At 45.0% G+C, this 17,573-nt stretch overlaps 1 protein-coding gene across 2 annotated transcripts; it reads left to right on the top strand.

Moving 5' to 3' along the window:
* Positions 1 to 1,746: 1,746 nt before the first annotated feature.
* On the top strand, positions 1,747 to 17,331 carry SKA1 (spindle and kinetochore associated complex subunit 1). 2 transcript variants are annotated; one of them, XM_059836505.1, is made up of 7 exons: positions 1,747 to 1,997; positions 2,753 to 2,856; positions 3,468 to 3,592; positions 4,564 to 4,655; positions 8,160 to 8,291; positions 12,950 to 13,119; positions 16,959 to 17,331. In XM_059836505.1, the coding sequence occupies exons 2-7, from the start codon at positions 2,757 to 2,759 to the stop codon at positions 17,105 to 17,107; spliced, it is 768 nt and encodes a 255-aa protein (XP_059692488.1). In that variant the 5' UTR covers positions 1,747 to 1,997; positions 2,753 to 2,756; the 3' UTR covers positions 17,108 to 17,331. The 2 variants fall into 2 exon arrangements, with proteins under 2 accessions (XP_059692488.1, XP_059692489.1); XM_059836506.1 differs by having other exon boundaries at positions 1,747 to 1,938.
* Positions 17,332 to 17,573: the final 242 nt, after the last annotated feature.

Below are 17,573 nucleotides of genomic sequence, written 5' to 3' on the forward strand. Positions count from 1 at the left end.
TAGTGAAGCGGTTGTTTGTCGATGCTATCACAATTTTCCTGGAGGGAGTGAAGTCCTCAGGGGTGGAACCCGACCGAGGGGCTGAGGGCGCTGCCTCAGAGAGATCCCGCCCGGCTCCCTCAGCAATTCCGCCTTCCGCCCTTTTTTCCGGCTCCCCTCAGCGGTCCTGCCTTCCCTCCCCGCTGTCTTCAGCGATCCCGGCTCCTTCTCACCCGGCTCCGTTTAGCAATTCCGCCTTTTGTTCCCGCTCCCCTCAGCGATCCCGCCTCCCTTCGCGCCCGATTCTCCTCAGCGACCCGGCCTCCCTCAGGGATCCTGCTTTCCCTTCCCGCCCCCGGTTCCCTAACTGATCCCCTCAGCAATCCCGCCTGCTGCCCTTCCTTCCCGTTCCCCTCAGCAATCCCGCCTTCCTTCCCATTCCCCTCAGCAATCCCACCTTCCGCCCTTCCTTCCCGTTCCCCTCAGCAATCCCGCCTTCCTTCCTGTTCCCCTCAACAATCCCGCCTTCCGCCCTTCCTTCCCGTTCCCCTCAGCAATCCCGCCTCCCTTCCCGTTCCCCTCAACAATCCCGCCTTCCGCCCTTCCTTCCCGTTCCCCTCAGCAATCCCGCCTTCTTTGCCGCTCCCCTCAGCAATCCCGCCTCCCTTCGCGCTCGGCTGTCCTCAGCAACACGGTCTCTCTTACCGCCTCCCTCAGGGATCTCGCTTTTCCTTCCCGCCCGGTTCCCTGACCGCTCCGCTCACCAATTCCGCCCTTCCTTTCCATTCCCCTCAGCAATTCCGCGTTTCTCCTCGCCTGGCTCTACTCGGCGATCCCACCTTCCACCCTTCCTTGCCGCTCTCCTCAGTGATCCCGCCTCCCGTCCGCTCTCCTGGCCTTCCTGCCCTGCTTCAGCAGTCCTCCACCTTCCCTTCCCTTCCCTTGTTCCCGCCTTCCGTCTCGTCCCCATCCCGCTGTCCTTTGACTTTCAGGTTTTTTCTCAGCTTTTGTAAACGTAACTTCTGTGAAATTACTTGTGTGAGAGGAGTTTCCCTAGTGAAGGAAAAAAGCCGTTTCAACCCGTGCGTTGAGATTACATCACCCAAATAAATATGCATTAGGTGGGCGTGATCACCTGAATTTTACTGTTAACAGATGTAACTTTTTACCCCTTGACAAGCTGATTAGTGGGAACGTCCTCCTCGCACGCTGCGCTGAATAAACAACGTCTTTCTGAGATGAACTCTTGTGTCTGTGTTCACAGAGCTCCTAAAATCGACAACAGCCTCCACGCTCCCGCTCCCCTCAGAGTTCCCGCCTCACGCCCTTCCTCCCAGTCCCGCCAAAATCACAGAATTATAGTCAAAGGTTGGAAAAAACCTCTGAGATCGTGCCCAACCCTTTGTCATTCAGACCACAGCACTGAGGGCCATGTCCATGCGTTCCTTGGACACCTCCAGGGATGAGGACTCCAAACCTCCCTGGGCAGCCCCTTCCAATGCCAGAACGCCCTTTCCATGAAGAAATTCCTCCTGAAGTCCAACCTGAGCTTCCCATGGCATATCTTGAGACCATATCCCCTTGTCCTGTCACTGGTTATCTGACAGAAGAGACCGACCTTCACCTGACCCACAACCTCCTTTAGCGCCCGGCATTGCGCCCTGAGTTCCCCTCAGCGATCCCGCCCTTCCCGCCCGGCTTTTCCTCAGCGCCGCCCCCGCTCCGCCCTTTCCGCCCGCCCCGAGCGCTCCCCTCAGCGCGCACGCGCCCTCCGTGCCCTCCCCAACGCCCGCCCGAGCGCGGCGGATTCAAATCGGGGCTCCACCCGAGCTGTGCTAGCCGCGTCCGAGCGTCCTCCTCCCCCTCCTGAGGGAGTGGGACCAGGACGAAGGCCGGGAAGCACTAGTGCTGGGCCTGGTGAAACCCGAGGAGAAACGGGCGCTGCCGCCGGGCGCACGGGTGAGCTCGATCCCCTCAGGGCATCCCAATCCCTCTCGGAGGGTCCCGGTTCCGCGCAGGTACGGAGGGTGGGGGAGGCGGCAGGTCTCTAAGAACGGATTTAGTAAGCGCGGTAGTTGATAGTATTTTAAGCCAAAAGCGAAAAAAAGCCGTTTTTAAAGTTTCCAAGTGTGAGCCGCCGGAGGGAGCTATGTGAGCGCTCAGTGCCGGGCCACAGTGTTAAATGCGGGTTTTTGTCACATTGTATAATTTTTTCTTTTCATCAATTCCTGTCTATAATAGGGTTAATAATTCTATTATTATAGACAATATAGTAATCGATATATAATGCTCTTTTTGATGCCTCCAGACTTCACTAATAACTCTGCTTTTTTTTTTCTTAATTACGTTTTTAAAAAAGCACCCCAATTTAAACATCAGTCATCTGATGTAGTCTCCCTGAGAGAGTCTTCTAAAACTGCCTCATACACACCAGGTGTTTCTTGGTTTTTGCAGTAAATTCCAAGTCCTTTTTTACTGCACACTTCAATGTAATAAGGATGCTCGCAGTCTTGTGAGGAATCGCTGAATGATATCACACTGCATTTATCTCCAGAGTTCTGGGAAACTTATTGCCTTGTCTAGTGCCACTCTTTGCTTCCTTTCCTGCCTTCAATTTAGTAAGATAAAAGAGAATTACTCCATTTACTGTTTCATTTATGCTCCCTTTGCTTCTTTGACAGATCAGCATTCTTCTAAAAATTCTGCTTTTGTAGGCAATGTTTGCAACTTGGGTCTTTGGTAAATTCCTGCCTTCATTTTTGTTCTCCCTTAGTGTGATGATGAAGAATATGGCATCCTCAAGCCTGGAAGATTTATGTTTCCACATCAATATGAAGATTTCAAATATTAAAAAGTGTCTCCTATTGAGAGACATAGGTAACAAGAGCAACAGTGGGGTTTGGCTTGCACTTCACTCCAGGAAAGACACTGAGGGGCTGGAGCCCCAGGAGGGCTGAGGGAGCTGGGAAGGGGCTGAGCCTGGAGAAAAGGAGGCTCAGGGGGGCCCTTGTGGCTCTGCACAGCTCCTGACAGGAGGGGACAGCCGGGGGGTCGGGCTGTGCTCCAGGGAACAGGGACAGGAGGAGAGGGAACGGCCTCAGGCTGGGCATGGGGAGGGTCAGGGTGGGCACCAGCAGGAATTTCCCCGTGGAAAGGGAGGTCAGGAATCCACCCAGGGAGGTGTTGGAATCCCGATCCCTGAAGGGATTTAAAAGCCATGTGGCTGTGACACTTGGGACACAGGTTAGTGGTGGCCTTGACAGTGCTCTGTGGGACCTGGTCTTAGAGGGCTTTTCCAAACTAAGTAATTCCATGAACTCTGTTGGCTGTGTGGAGTACAAGGCTGACAGTTTGGCTTGCTGCTTCTCCTGGATGGATATGGTGGCTGAGGAGCAGGGAGTTAGATAATCACTGCTTGTGAAGGGGAGGAAAATGGGATTTTCTTTTTTTCTTGGAGACTTTTTAGCTTAATGTTCTCTCTTTTACAGGTAAGGATGATTCCCGCAAGCCTGTGCTCCATAAAATACGGAATGATGTGATCCTTGTACATGATCTCCTGAATAAAATGGAAAATGAAGTTAAACAGCAAGAAAAACTGAGAGATTTGCTCAAAGTAATTTTTTTTTCCTGCTCATAAAATACTGAAAGATTCAAAGAAATCTTTGATATGTGTGTCACTTTTTTTTCCTAGATTCTTAGTGATGTTTGGATGCATGTGCTTACAAGAGAAACTGGGGCTTGGAACAGGCTTGCTGGTGGCTTGTCAAGCAGTTCTCCAGAACAACCAACATTAAAAATTGTATTTTTCAAGGCTTGTACATAGAATCATAGAATTGTAGAATGGTTTGAATTGGAAGGGACCTTAAAGCTCGTCCAGTCCCACCCCCTGCCATGGGCAGGGACACCTTCCACTGTCCCAGGCTGCTCCAAGCCCCATCCAACCTGGCCTTGGACACTTCCAGGGATCCAGGGACAGCCACAGCTGCTCTGGGCACTCTGGGCTGGGGCCTCACCACCTCCTCAGGGAAGATTTTTTTCCTAATATCTAATCTAAGTCTACCTTCCTTCATCCTAAGGACATTAAAATCATGTCTTTATCACTGGCCTTGAAAACATGTCTTTATCCTAACAGATATTGTGATCTAAAAATTAATTCTACTTATGCATCTTTACAATAGCTGCACAAAGTATTCAATTAGAATATTTGTCTGGTTTTCTACTGTGTGTTTGCAGTGCCTTTGTTAAGTCTTTTGTGTAAATGTTGTTTGGGGAATGGAGGTGAGTTTACCACAGTCCCTCGTCTTCACCACTATCATTCCCCAACCAGACCTTGCTCAGGGTGTATTGCTAAAGTTCCTTTTGCCTGCTCAAATTTCTGTGACATTCTGAGGGCAAGGACAGACACTCCTTCCTTTATATCTATACTAGTTTTCCTGGGGAAATTATGGGATAAGGAGGTAAGATGATGGGGAGAAAACAAAGACACCTCTTAAAAAAGCTGAAAATTAATTTAGTTTTGCCCTAATTTCACTTGCTTGATGTTAGTAGGATGAGATTTCTGATATAGTCTGATATCAATTTCAGGAGATGCAGAAGGCTGCTGAGAGAGACCAGAAGGAAGCAGAGCACCTCCTTGAACACATTCCACGCTATCTGCCCAAACCAGCCCAGAGCCGGTATGTGGTACCTGAGCCCAGGGGATTCGGGCTGCTCCTGGCACTGTCCAGCTGCAGCGCTCTACAGCTGTGCTCCTTTCACTCCACATTAACTGGGCAACTTTGGGACACAAAGTTGTTGTGTCTGTTGATTCTGGAGTTGGCTCTTGTCCAGGCTTGTGCCAGCACCCCAACAAATCTGTCAGGTCAAGTCTATAAAACCCCAGGTTTTTCCAATGGGAGCTTCCAGGTGTAGGTGTGATGTAGTAGAAAGGAAGTGCTTCTCTGAGTTTGGGCATCCCTTCCTTTAGAATCACAAACACACCACTTTTGTAATTGCAGTGCCTACTCATCAAAGGGGTTGTGACCCAAATGCTGGGTCTCTAGAACTGAAGTGTACCACTGCCCTTCCAAATACAATTAGAAACCAAAAATTCTCTAACTCAGTTGTCTTTCTGCAGGACTTTGAATCATGTTTGTGGTAGTTTTGTTCTCTTTTCCCTAAGGCAATCCTGCATTTATTTCAGCTAGCTATGACATCCCCTTGCCTTGGAGAGGGCTGTGGTAAGAAGCTTTTCAGAGTCAAGTAGCTCAAGTGTGTAAAAATGACAAGTACATTAATTAACAGTTTTAACAGAACTAATGTTACTTAATTAACAGAATTAATGTTACTCAGAAGGCTTCTAAGACTTTTCAACTCTGAGTTTTTCATCTCTTTCTCCATCCTGTTGGAGCTGCTTTGTTTTATGGAGTGTTGTTAGTGTGTGTCAGGTGGGGTCACTTCCAGAGAAACCCTTATTATCTGGGGATCCCAGAGTTTCTTTCCCACCTCGTAGCTTGTCAGAAGGCAATGCATTGGTTTGAACTCAGTGCTTCCAGTATGTGCCCTGAATCAACCAGCTTTACTTGGTCTGGTTCCTCATGCCAGAGAAGCCTCAGTCTCAAAACATGACAGACGTATTCCAGCAAACAGGTTAAATGTGTGGAAAGAGGGTTCTAGAAGAGAAAAATGAATGGTAATTTTTGTTGGTGTGTAGCAGTATAGTCATTGGTGTAGGTATTGTATTGAAGCTTTTCTTAGCTGGTGAAGGGATGACTTGTGCAGAAGCTTTTTACCTATTCTCACCCTTTAGAGATGAACCCCTAAGTTTAGGAAACAGCCTCTCAAAATGTCTCTAGGGGTGACATGCTCCTTCTCAATTTACATGTTGCTTTTTTTTTTGTGTGTAAGAATTGAAGTTTTTCGGAAATTATCACTTGGGTTCTGCCTTCCTGTCATAACTTACTTTTTTATTGTGGGAAATCCTTTGTCTTAACTTTGTGTTAGCTCCTGGAAATTGTTTAGATGTAAAGGAGGCTTGTTCAGTGATTGTGCCACCTCTCACACCAAAAGATTTTTTGGGATGTTAGTTTCCCTTACAATCTTGTCCTGCTTGTGATTAGGACGTTAATTGTGATATGACTTTTGTCAGTTCTTCCCTTTCTAGAGAGAACCACAATATGTAAAACCAACCAAGCTTTTCTGATACTTTTCTACAGATTGTGCTCAGCCAGCTTACAGCTGCTGTTCTGTCAGTGTCAGTATGTTGCTGGTATGTCTTGAGTAATAATACATTGTATGATGATGCCCTTTGTCAAAACACGCTTTCTTCTTTTTTCCCTGTTTTGTCACTTCTTGGTATTCACTGCGTTATGCAGTGGAGGGTCAAGGAAGTGTAAGAAGGGACATAATTGTTCAAAACCCACTGTATCAGGTGTAAATATGTTTTCAGGCCTCTTCCCCAAACCTTCCTCTCCTGGCCTCCTCCCTTTCTGTTCCCGGATGTGTGGGGCTGTGAATATCAATGCTGAGTGATTTATAATGTTGAGTGAGATAATGCAGAAAGCAAAGGAGCACTTGAATGCTGGTGAGACAGGCCTTGAAGTCCCTGGGAAAATGAAAACACCCACACAGAGAAACTCAGGGATTCATGCCTTTAGCAATTGTTTCTCTCCTGTATCCTTGGGTTTTCTGTTCTTGTTTACCAGAGGAATCTCACTGAAATAAAAAGCAGGTTAAATATCTCTCAAGCTCTTTGTATCCCCTGTGTTTGTTGCGATTCAATTTCTCGTTCCACCAGAGCCAGATTTTGTAAACAAGCATAAGTTTTTCCTTTTCATAGTTCAGGTCAGTGGTGAACTGTGTCTGTACTACCTCACTGCAGCAGCGCAGGGGCAAAGGAGTGGGTGGGAACACAAAGGAAGGGGGCCTGGATATGGGAATCATCTAGAAAAGGTTTGTTGCAGTGGGATAGACAGCAGGAGACTGGAGCGTGGGAGGAATGAAGTTTCAAGATGTGAACTTGCTTCCCTTGGTTCTTGTGTTTATCCTTTCATTCCAAACCCACCTCCACCACCACCCAAAATTCACCCCCCTCTTCTTTCCCTCCAGTTTGCTGACATTCCCTGCTAGCTGCAGGGTGCCAGGATTCATTTTGTTGTTGTTGTTCAGATGCAAACAGATGTTCTTCAGATGATGACATCTGCATAAGCTTGGCTGCAGATGTGTTGGGTTTCAGAAGGGCTCTGTGCGGTGTCCCCGCGCAGAGCAGATCTGCTCCCGTCCCCGTGACAGCGAGCAGGCGGTGTGGGAGCCCAGCAGGTGGCACTCACTGTCCTCTCCATGGCTCTGCTCTTCCGCGGGGAACACAGCGAGTGACACCTCAAATCCTGCCCCTGGGGGGGACAGATGGGGCACTGCCGTACTGTTCACTGCTGTAGAGACCCCATGTGCAGCAGCGATCTCTTGTGGGACAGTCAGATCCAAGCAGAGGACTATCTCCTTGTCCAGGTCAGCTCTGTACTGCTTTATTTAATTCTGCTGCACATCCCAGTAATGCCCACGTGTTCTGCTGACAGTGGATTTGGCCATATGCATCACCTTTGCTGTCCTGCTGAGGAGCAGCTGGGTGGGTGGCTGGCAAATCCCTTGGGGTTTGAGGCTCTGCGCTGAGGGTTTAGAGGAAGGTTGAATTTATAAAATTTATGTTCTAATAATCAGGAATAAATCAGGAAATTCTTTGACCTTTTGGAACTTGCCTAAAAAATTTTTAAAAGTGTCTGCCAGGTGGTGTAGAATTTCTTTGCTTCAAAAGTTTAATGGATGAGTTAGGCTTCCCAAGATTTGAAGTATTTCAAATCTGCCTGTGAAGGCTGCAGCTCTGGACTGTGTTTTATCTGATAAAAAGCCAGGCCTTGTGTTGTGTGAAATGTAACGGTAAATTGAATTCTGAGCTCTTCCATGCTGCACTTGGACTGCTTCCAGCTCACCTGCTAGCAGCTTCTGGAGCACAGAAACCAAGAGCTGTGCTGAAGTCAGCTGAAGGATATGATTTGAAACAGAGTAGGCTGGCTCACTGATGTTTCTTTTGTGAAATATCACTAAAACAGATAGGCCGGAACTTAGGTCTGTGACTAAGCAGTGTAGTGGAATTATCCTTCCTAATTACCTGCTGTTTATGCACGGAATATTCCTTCATTTTACAGCAACATCATGCCAAGTGTGAAAGGACAAACAAAGGCTGTAGAATGCAAAGCTGAGAAGAAACCTGCAAAAGAGAAAAAACCCATTAAAGAAGCAGCATTAATAACCACAGAGGAGTTTGAAAGTGTTCCTGCGTAAGTAAGCATGGCTTCCTTTGTACCCTGGCATATCAGTTTGGGTGGCACACATAGGTTTGGCAGAGTGACCTCTTGCAGAACTGGGACTGACAGAGATGAAATATTTCATTGGTGAAACATGACAGCAGCTCCAAAGGGTTTAAATGTGTTGCTAGCAAACACATTTAAAATCCAATTAATTAATTGGGCTCCTCTTTATGCTGGTATTGGGAAGATGAAAACTGGTCAGTTAAAAACCAAACCTCTTACCTCAAACGCCACTATAATTGTATGAACAGAGATTTATTAGCTAACAGGTGAATCCTCATCTTGTTTTGAGAACTGACATTAAAAAAAAGAGCCATCATCCCATAACATGGTTTGTTTACATATAGAAAGAAAAACAGGGATAAATGCTGTTTTTATTTGACACAAATATTGGTTTCTGGAAACTTCAAGTCTTGACTTACCAATCTGTTTTAAGACAGGAAAAGCAATCAGACTTGTTAAAAACAAAAAAATCACTTTGCACTGAAATTCCCAAATTTCTGGAATAGAAAGCTGTGGGTGTTTTCCCCTAACATCAGGACCTGATTAATGGATATCCTTGTCTGATGTCTGACATACAGGCATAACTTCTTAAACAGCATTTGGGTGGTATGGGTAAATGTTTCTGCAGGAAGAAGAAATTTCTTTTGATGCCTAAGGCTAAATTGTTATTGAGACTCTAGATTCACTGTGTTCCCTGACAATACCTGTTTCTGTAAGAAATACAGTTTTGAGTCTGTACTTTACTTAAGGCTTTCCAGTAATTTTTTTCTATAGCCTTCAAAATTTTCAGGTGAGTAATGCCCATTTTCTTCCTTATCCTGAATGTTGAGCTAATGACAAAGGACTCCTTAGAAGAGCATGTGCCTGATATTTTTATTCTGCAGAATATCTCAGGTATTTTGTGGATTTACTTCCTTAGGTAGTTCTCTCCTGATAAAATTATGGGAGGATAAAGCTGGAACCTGTGAATTTTTGGTCTTTATCTCTGCTGTGGTAAGAAAAATAGACACAGACCTTTCCAGCCAAATACTGTTTTAACTTCCAGTTAAGGCGATGATCTTCCACATCACAAGACAGGTGGCAGGACACTTGGGACATGGTTTAGTGGTGGCCTTGGCCATGCTGGGAGAAAGGTTGGACTCGATGATGTCAGAGGGCTTTTCCCACCTAGAGGAGTTTATGATAACCCTTGAAAGTGGAAGATTTTCCTCAGCTGTTCACGGGCGTGGAGGATGGGGACAGAGGCCAGATGGATCCTCTTCCTATCCATTACAGATTCACAAAACGACAGAATAAGCAGAGTTGGAAGGCACCCCCTGTGGAAATGTTGCAGCTGTGTTGGAAGGTACCCATTATGGAAAGGTTGCAGCTTAGACTGTGCTGGTAGAGCTCTAGAAATAATTTAATTTTATTCAGATGGGAGAAGCATGTTTGTTCTGTGGAGGAAAATTTACATGAATTTACATAGATCTATTAATCTACCAGTACTTCTGTTGCCTGGCAATGTTGTAGTACAAGATTGAGGGAGTACTTGCAATTTCACATACTGATTGACCAAATCTAAGCAGCAAATACTTGTAATACAAATTCTCTTACACTGAATGTATTCTCTTGGAAGAATGAGAATTTGGTTCAGAGCCCGTTTCTTCAGGTGAGCACTGGGGGCGGGGGGTGGTCACTGAAAAATTGAGGCTGTTTTCCCTTGCTTTATGCTGAACATGAAGGAAAATCTATTCCTAACACCATCAGGCCACTGAAAGGGACACAGGCTTCAGTGACTTCATAGTCCTAGGACAGGGCAGCTGGCATTTAGCAAAGGTACATGCTGTGTTAAGGGGCAGAAGTGGAGCACCCTGATCAAACAGAACACTTTGCACAATAAAAAACCTGCAAATTATCTTACTCTTCAAATCTGTTGCAGGAAAGTGCTTTTGGAGGAAGATAAAGGACATTTCACAGTGCCTGTCTTTGTTAACTTTTGACTTTGAGGCAGAGGAAAAGGTTTGCTTTATTATGTGTCTAGAATTCCTACTCCTTTCTGAAAATCTTACTGCCGAAAGCATTTTAGATTCTGTGCATTCATTATAACTCTCAAGTCTCAGAAGATGGTGGCTTGGGAGAATGCATGGCTATTTTAGCCCAACCATTTTGAGAGAGCAGGGGGTGGCCATTACAAGCTTTATCTCTTTTAGAGTGGTATATATGTGATATATTGATGTTATTCTTTTCTCTGAGGAACACAGCACCGTGCTCTGGTTTTCATACCTATAGAAAAAATGCTTTGAAAAAGGGCTTCTGTGGATTAAAAAAAGAAACTGACTGGATCTTTTTCAGAGGAGTTTTGAATTTTATTGCATTTTGAATAGTGAAGCAGATTTTAAAGTTATTTTAAATCTAAATTAAATGCCTGAATTTGGAACTTCTCAACTTTGTATTTTTATATTAGCATACACATGGACTGAAATAAATGTCAGCATTAGTCGATTTGCCAGCCATGGTTGGGTAGAACCATGAGAGGGCTGTAGGACAGCTGGAGTTTTTATGATCCTTAGTTATGCACAAAATAAAAATTGCATTTGGTTTTGACAGGATTTAATTTCAGATTAAAGCATCTTGGATGCCTGAGGGCTTCTCAAAGACCATTTGTGTTTAGGTTCAGGCAACCCAGTCCTGCCTCTCTGTTTCAGTTTCAGGATGAGCTGAGGTGCTCCCTTGGCTTTATTAAGTGTGTTCACTGCCTGTGTGTTGGCAGTGGGAGCACAGGAACTTAAATAAAGGTGTTTTATACCTCTGGGCTGAGCCTTCCTCGCTCTGCACACTCCCCTGTTGTGCAGGGAGGCAAAGAGAGCAATAAAGAGCAGTTAATGCAGGCAGGCAGAGCCCTGCTGTGGTTACAGCTGTGCTCCTGCTGTGGCTGCATGTCAGGGGGGTAGTGCTGCCTTATTGCTGTGCAAAGTAGAGAGTTTTTGTACCTACGGGATGGCTGCACCCTCCAATGCTGAATTAATTGAGGTGTCAATAAAGTAGGAAGCTGGTTGCAAGTAACTTAGTGGCTACTGAATTTCAAACTCGGTTTGGAGGCAGAGCAATTGCTTTGATTTCAGTTTTACAGTCTGTAATTTGGCCTGACCACCTGGCAGGGACTGGCTGCTGTTGAAATCTACAGCACTTGTTTTGAGTTGGCAATTGCAGAATGCCTGTCTGAATTCTGGTTTGGAATACTGAACTTGTAATTGATTATCTGCTGCTGCTTTGAATTCTTTGTGTGCTCTCCAAAGATTGAGCCTGTCTGTTCAGATTAAAACGAGGGAGGAATTTGCTGTTCATTGATCTTTTCAGTCTTTCTGTCACACAGCTTTTAGCCACCTGCTCTACTGACCTAGAGCATTCATTCTTAAAATGAGTTGTAATACTTGTGTAATTCCTCACATCTGCAAACCCATACTGAACAAAACACCAACAGCCAGGTTTGGTTTGTTGTAGCAACTGAATGAAGGCCACAGGACAATGCAGGTTTCAAGGCTGGCCTGGCCTTTACTGCCATTTTTGTGGGGAGAGGAAGGTTGTGTTGTATTTAGCTTACTGCTTGTCACTTGAGTTTCAGATTTCATTTTTATATAATGGTTTCTCAGTGTGCAGCACAGTTCCTTTTCCTTGAAGGCATGGTTTTACATCTATAAATACTGAACAGCCTTACTTGCAAATCTTCCAATGTTCTAGTATTTCCACATCACTTTGTTCTTTATCTTCTGTTCTTCCTGTACCTCTAGGCTGTTATCAACAGACCTTATTCTTCTAGTACTAGTATTAGAAATGCTCTGAGAGTTCAGAAATGGATGCTGGTGGTGCAGAACCTTATCTTCACAGCTCAGTAGGCTGCAAAGTCAAATACAGAAGGCAACACACAACTAGTAGCTCTTAAAAAAACCCCAAATAATCACAGAATCACTGGGTTTGAAGAGACCTTCAAGATCATCATGTCCAACCCATGCCCTGACACCTCAACTAAACCATGGCACCAAGTGCCACATCAAAAAAAACAAAAACAAAGCAAAAACCAACCAAAGAAACACTAAAAAAACCGATAAACAAATTTTAAAGAAGGGCCCATGGTGGGCAGGGGCCGCTGCGCTCCGGCCCCGCTCCACGCCCGCTGCCTGATTGTTTTGTGCCCTGGCCAAACAATAAATGGCCATAACATCAAACACAGCTCATTTGTGGTGATAATATCAGCCAAGTTGTGCTCCTAGGCAAACATTTCATTTCGTGCTGTTTTCTGCAAAGTTTCTTTATTTTTCTGTGTTTAAGTGGTAAGCTATAAAAGAAACCTTTATTCCATTTGGAAAAGCTTTTTACAGCTTAAGCACTGAATGCATTCTGCTTCTTAATTTAGCTTTCTAATATTTTATCTTTCTGCTTTAGGTTTTGTCATGGCCTTTTTACCTTCAGGATTGTTAAGCAATCAAGGAAATGAACAGAATTAACTACTAGATGTTTTCATTAATACAAAACAGGAGAAACTGCCTCTAACTAGGAATGGCTTCTTCAGTTAAGGCAGATGAAAGAGAAGAATAATCACAGAATTTTGTGATTTTCTGGTTACTGATTCTTATTTTTATTTGTAGGTATATGAAAGGCCGTATAACATATGATCAGATTAATGCAGTTGTTCAAGAGCTGAACAAGGCCGTGGTGGGCAAATACAAGATCTTGTATCAGCCTTTGAAGTCTATGAGTGCACCAGTCAGAAACCTCTACCACAGGTTCGTTGAAGAAGAAACTAAGGATACAAAAGGTTTGTTTTGTTTTTTTCCTTTGTTAGTACCAAACTCGTAACACTTGGGTGTTGCAGGAGAAGTATAAAAATACTCATCTTTTTTTCAGTATTTTTGACTGAAGAGTTTCCCATAATGATTGGCTCACTTTTTGATGGTTTTCCTTGAAGAATATGTCCCTTTGATGGTGTGTCATGGCAGAAAGTTTGATGCACAAAGATTTAGTTTGGAATCACTACAAGTTTGGGAAACTCTTAGTTTGATAACCAAACCATAGAAATGTGTTCTCAAGTGTTAAACTTGGTTGGATGTGATCTGTTAAAATTTTGTTTTGAAGTTGGGAAATCTGGCTAATTAATTGTGCTGCAGTGGCTTTGTGGAAGAGGTAAGTCCGTCTGAAAATCTTATAAAGTTTTCTCCTCTTAAAAGCATAGAGGGAGTGAAAATCAAAATATCTTTCTTTCAATTGAAAAGTAAGTTGCACTTAATGGGTAGTTTTTCCAAAAACCTGTGGCACAGTAAATCTCTGATATTAAAATCTCCTTTTTGGCATGCCTTTCCTCTTGAGAACACGTATGTAATTATTCCTGGAGGGGCGCAGTGCACATGTCAACTTGGGGATGTCCTTAGAATGCCCTCATGTTTCCAAGTTCAGGCATAAAGAGTGGAGCAAACTGTCTTCTGTCTCACATAAGAAGAGCTGTCTCTGACAGCACCATGGCACCCACTTTCTGTTTTAGCCCTGGACAGAATGCTAGAACTTCTGCCCTGAGCATTCACTGGGTATTCAGGAGTGAAGAGAAAGTGCAACCTTTCCTTCCTTCCTTCCGCCACTTCCTTCCTGCCTCCCTCCCTCCCTCTTCAAGACTCTGGATATTATAGGATGATGATGATAACATCAGTGACTTCTGGGTTCTAAATGCGGCTTTTCTGTAGGGAAGGAATTCTGATCTGATGGACATGCTGGCACTTTATTTTGAGACCTGTAAGATAAACACAGAATCATGAAATGGTTTGGGTTGGAAGTGGCCTTCAATATTAGCCACTTCCACCCCGTGCCATGGGCAGGGACACCTTCCACTGTCCCAGGCTGCTCCAAGCCCCATCCAGCCTGGCCTTGGGCACTGCCAGGGATCCAGGGGCAGCCACAGCTGCTCTGGGCACCCTGGGCCAGGGCCTGCCCACCCTCCCAGCCAGCAATTCCTCATTCCCAATAGCCCATCTGTCCCTGCCCTCTGGCCCTGGGAAGCCATTCCCTGGCTGCTGTCCCTCCATGCCCTGTGCCCAGTGCCTGTGCAGCTCTCCTGGAGCCCCTGGAGGCCCTGGCAGGGGCTCTGAGGTGTCCCTGGAGCCTTCTCTTGTGCAGGTGAGCAGCCCCAGCTGTGCCAGGCTGGCTCCAGAGCAGAGGGGCTCCAGCCCTGGCAGCATCTCCGTGCCCTCCTCTGCACTGGCTCCAGCAGCTCCACATCCTTCTCATGCTGCAGTCACAGGGCTGGACACAGGACTCCAGATGAGATCTCAGCTGCCATACAAAGGTCATTGTTGTAAAGGGCTTTATTAAAATCATTCTAAGCACATGCAGCTAGATAAATTCATGTGACTGACTTTTGGTTTGGGCTGTGATGGTGTGGCTTATCTCTAAGCATGTTTTGCCTCAGTTGAACAGCAGCTTGCATTAATCTGGATTTCTTAAAATACTGGCTTCATCAATTTAATTTACAGCACATTTTTGGTATCACTATTCCTATCCTTAGGACAGTAGTAACGAGTTTGAGCCCACAGCTGTAGAAGAGAGGCTGAACACTAGAAGGGCCCTCCTGGGCCTGGAGTGCTGCTCAGTCTGCACTGTGATCCACAGCAGTCTTGGCTGCAGTGAAGAAGCCATTCTAGCAACCTGGTCAGAGAATTTTCTATCAGCTGGGGGGCTTAAGTCTGAAAAACTGAAGTGCTTAATTTCTTTAAGTACCTGAGAGATGGTCTTTATTTCTTGTTTATCTTGGGAAGTTCACTTAGGAAACTAGGACATTCAGCATCTGATAGAGCGTGTGTAGTTGTGTGGTAGATGGTTTTGTTTAGATTTTTTTTGTGATTAATCATTTAGAAAGTCTAGAGGAAAAGTCCTGGCAGGCTGTCAGATGGTTCTTATCTGGCCAGCACAAAATGATTAAATGTCTTTATCCATTGCATTTTTCAGGATGATGTTCCGCATTCATTGATTTGTTTGTTTAAATCTCTCCTGTAAGTGTCTCTCTGCTTAGGAGCCCCACTGGTTCTCATCCTGGGACGATTGCCAGCTGACCTCTTCTCTGATTTCAAGATGAGAGTAGATGCTCCCTGGTTTATCAGGGTCACTTCCTGCCACCCAGGTGGTTCAGTGAGTTTAGCTGGTTGTTTAGCACGTGGACCAAACTACTGCCCTTCACCCAGCTCTGATTTCTTCACAAAAAAGATCCTGCTCTGCTGAATGTTGCCACTCTGGATTGTGAGCAAATATAAGAAGGAATCTTGTTTTATCAAAATTCAGGACGTTCTGATGCTCCCCAAGACGTAACAGACTGTGAAGGCAGCAGGCAGGTTATGCCTGGCTTCCCAGCACTCTTTGGGTGTGTTGGTGTCCCTGGAAGTTGGTCTCTATTTGAGACCATTTTCTATTTTGAGCAGTAATGCAGCTCTTCTTTCTTTTCCTAGTAAACAAACTTCCTACTTCTCATCTGTATGTGGATTTGGTGGCGTTACAAGCTCTGAGATTCCAGCAGAGTTCCTCTCTGGGGAAATATCTCTAGATTTTGACAGTTATTGTCTCTGGAAGATTCTACTCCCTGTGAGACACATGTGTCACCAACTCTCATGAGAGGCTCAGGCTGTGAGAAAACACGATCTGTTACTTCTCAGCTCTGTCTAAGCAAGATTTTGGGGGACATTGCACTTACAAACATAATTCTTGGACCTCAGTTCTTTTCTATCAGCTTCGGCTTTCTAGCTTGGATCAGCTATATCCCAGTGAAACTGGAAGAACTTAACAGGAGGAAGAGATGCTCCATTTTTTCTAAGATGTCACTACCTCAGTGTTAAGGATAAAACAAGGAGGGACAATGCTATCTTCTTTTTCTGAGCTGAAACACCCCTACCCTTGTGTCCTCCTTCCCATTAGACTTGGAAGCATGATAATTCAGGAGTCATTTAGGCTGGAAAAGGTCTTTAAGATCACAAATTCCAACTGTCAGCCAAGCACCATGTTAACCATGTCATCCAGGGGCACATTCACATGTTTTTTTGAACACTTCCAGGGATGGTAACTCCACCACTGCCCTGGGCAGCCTGAATTTTAATGACAATTTTCTTGTAGAAGTAGTTAATCAACTACAAGAAGGGGGGAGCTCTCAGCTTTGATGCAGGACTTCACTGTGCCATTTTCTTGGAGACACAGGGACGATGCTGTTGCAAGTGATTAGTCTTTTCCTGTGATTTTCTTAAGTAATGATGGATTATTCTTTTCCAAATCTGATATAAGTCAAGGGAGTGGTGGGCTGCATAGCTCTGATGCATGGGCTCTGTCCTTATGGCAGAGATCTAATTCCAGAACGTGAGTGCCTGCTGGGAGACAGAGCTCATGGAGCGGGGCCTGTGGATGATGTAGAGTGTCTGAACTTCTGGGGAAGGCCGCCAGTTCTCTTTCTGATGACAGGTTTTAAAAGTAGAACAAAGTTCCCAATATAGTGTGAAGCCATCCTACTGACTGTAGAATTATGAATTGCAGGTTGTGGAATTATGAAGAAGAGGCTGTGCTGTCACTTGTGGAATGCTGAGTGTATCCCACCGCAGAGTCTTTTCTGTAACAAAACCATTGTTTGTTTTTCAGGAGCATTTTTTATTGTGGAAGATGATATCAAGGCGTTCACTCAGCTGAAATTGGATAAGAAGTTCCACAGCATCCTCAGCATCCTGAGGCACTGCCAGAGAGTGAGAGAGATTCGTGGCTCAGGGCTCATCCGCTACGTCATCTGCTAACAGCTCCCCTGCCTGACCTCACACCCTGCCCTGCTCTCCAGACAGCAGCACGGAGGGACAGGGAGGGGTTTTCAGGCATCTACCCTAAATTAGGAGTGGCATTTAAGGATATGAGTTTTGCTTTTAGTTGAGGGGAACTACAAACCCAAACCAGAAAGTCAGCTGGGCACATTTTTTGTTCTTTTAGTATAGTTTTAATATAATATATATCATAAAATAATAAAGCAGTAAAGCAAAAAAAGTAAAGTTCTCTGCATGTTAACCTGTGATGGTTAAGCTAAGAATAGAAAAAGAAGAATGATAACAAAGGCTTGTCTCTGACCGAGACAGTCTGGACAGCTGGATTGTGATTGGCCTTTAATTAGAAACACACATGAGGCCAATCACAGATCCACCTGTTGCATTCCACAGCAGCAGGTAATCATTGTTTACATTTTGATCCTGAGGCCTCTCAGCTTCTCAGGAG

This window comes from Haemorhous mexicanus, chromosome Z, assembly GCF_027477595.1.
Source record: "Haemorhous mexicanus isolate bHaeMex1 chromosome Z, bHaeMex1.pri, whole genome shotgun sequence".
NCBI classification, from domain to species: Eukaryota; Metazoa; Chordata; class Aves; order Passeriformes; family Fringillidae; genus Haemorhous; species Haemorhous mexicanus.

What these genes read in the sequence shown, in the direction of transcription:
- SKA1 (XM_059836505.1), top strand. Translation starts at nt 2,757, where the DNA reads ATGATGAAGAATATGGCATCCTCAAGCCTGGAAGATTTATGTTTCCAC. An exon ending in CCCAAACCAGCCCAGAGCCG is followed by an intron (nt 4,656 to 8,159) that starts GTATGTGGTACC and finishes TTCATTTTACAG; the next exon opens with CAACATCATGCCAAGTGTGA. An exon ending in GAGTTTGAAAGTGTTCCTGC is followed by an intron (nt 8,292 to 12,949) that starts GTAAGTAAGCAT and finishes TTTTATTTGTAG; the next exon opens with GTATATGAAAGGCCGTATAA.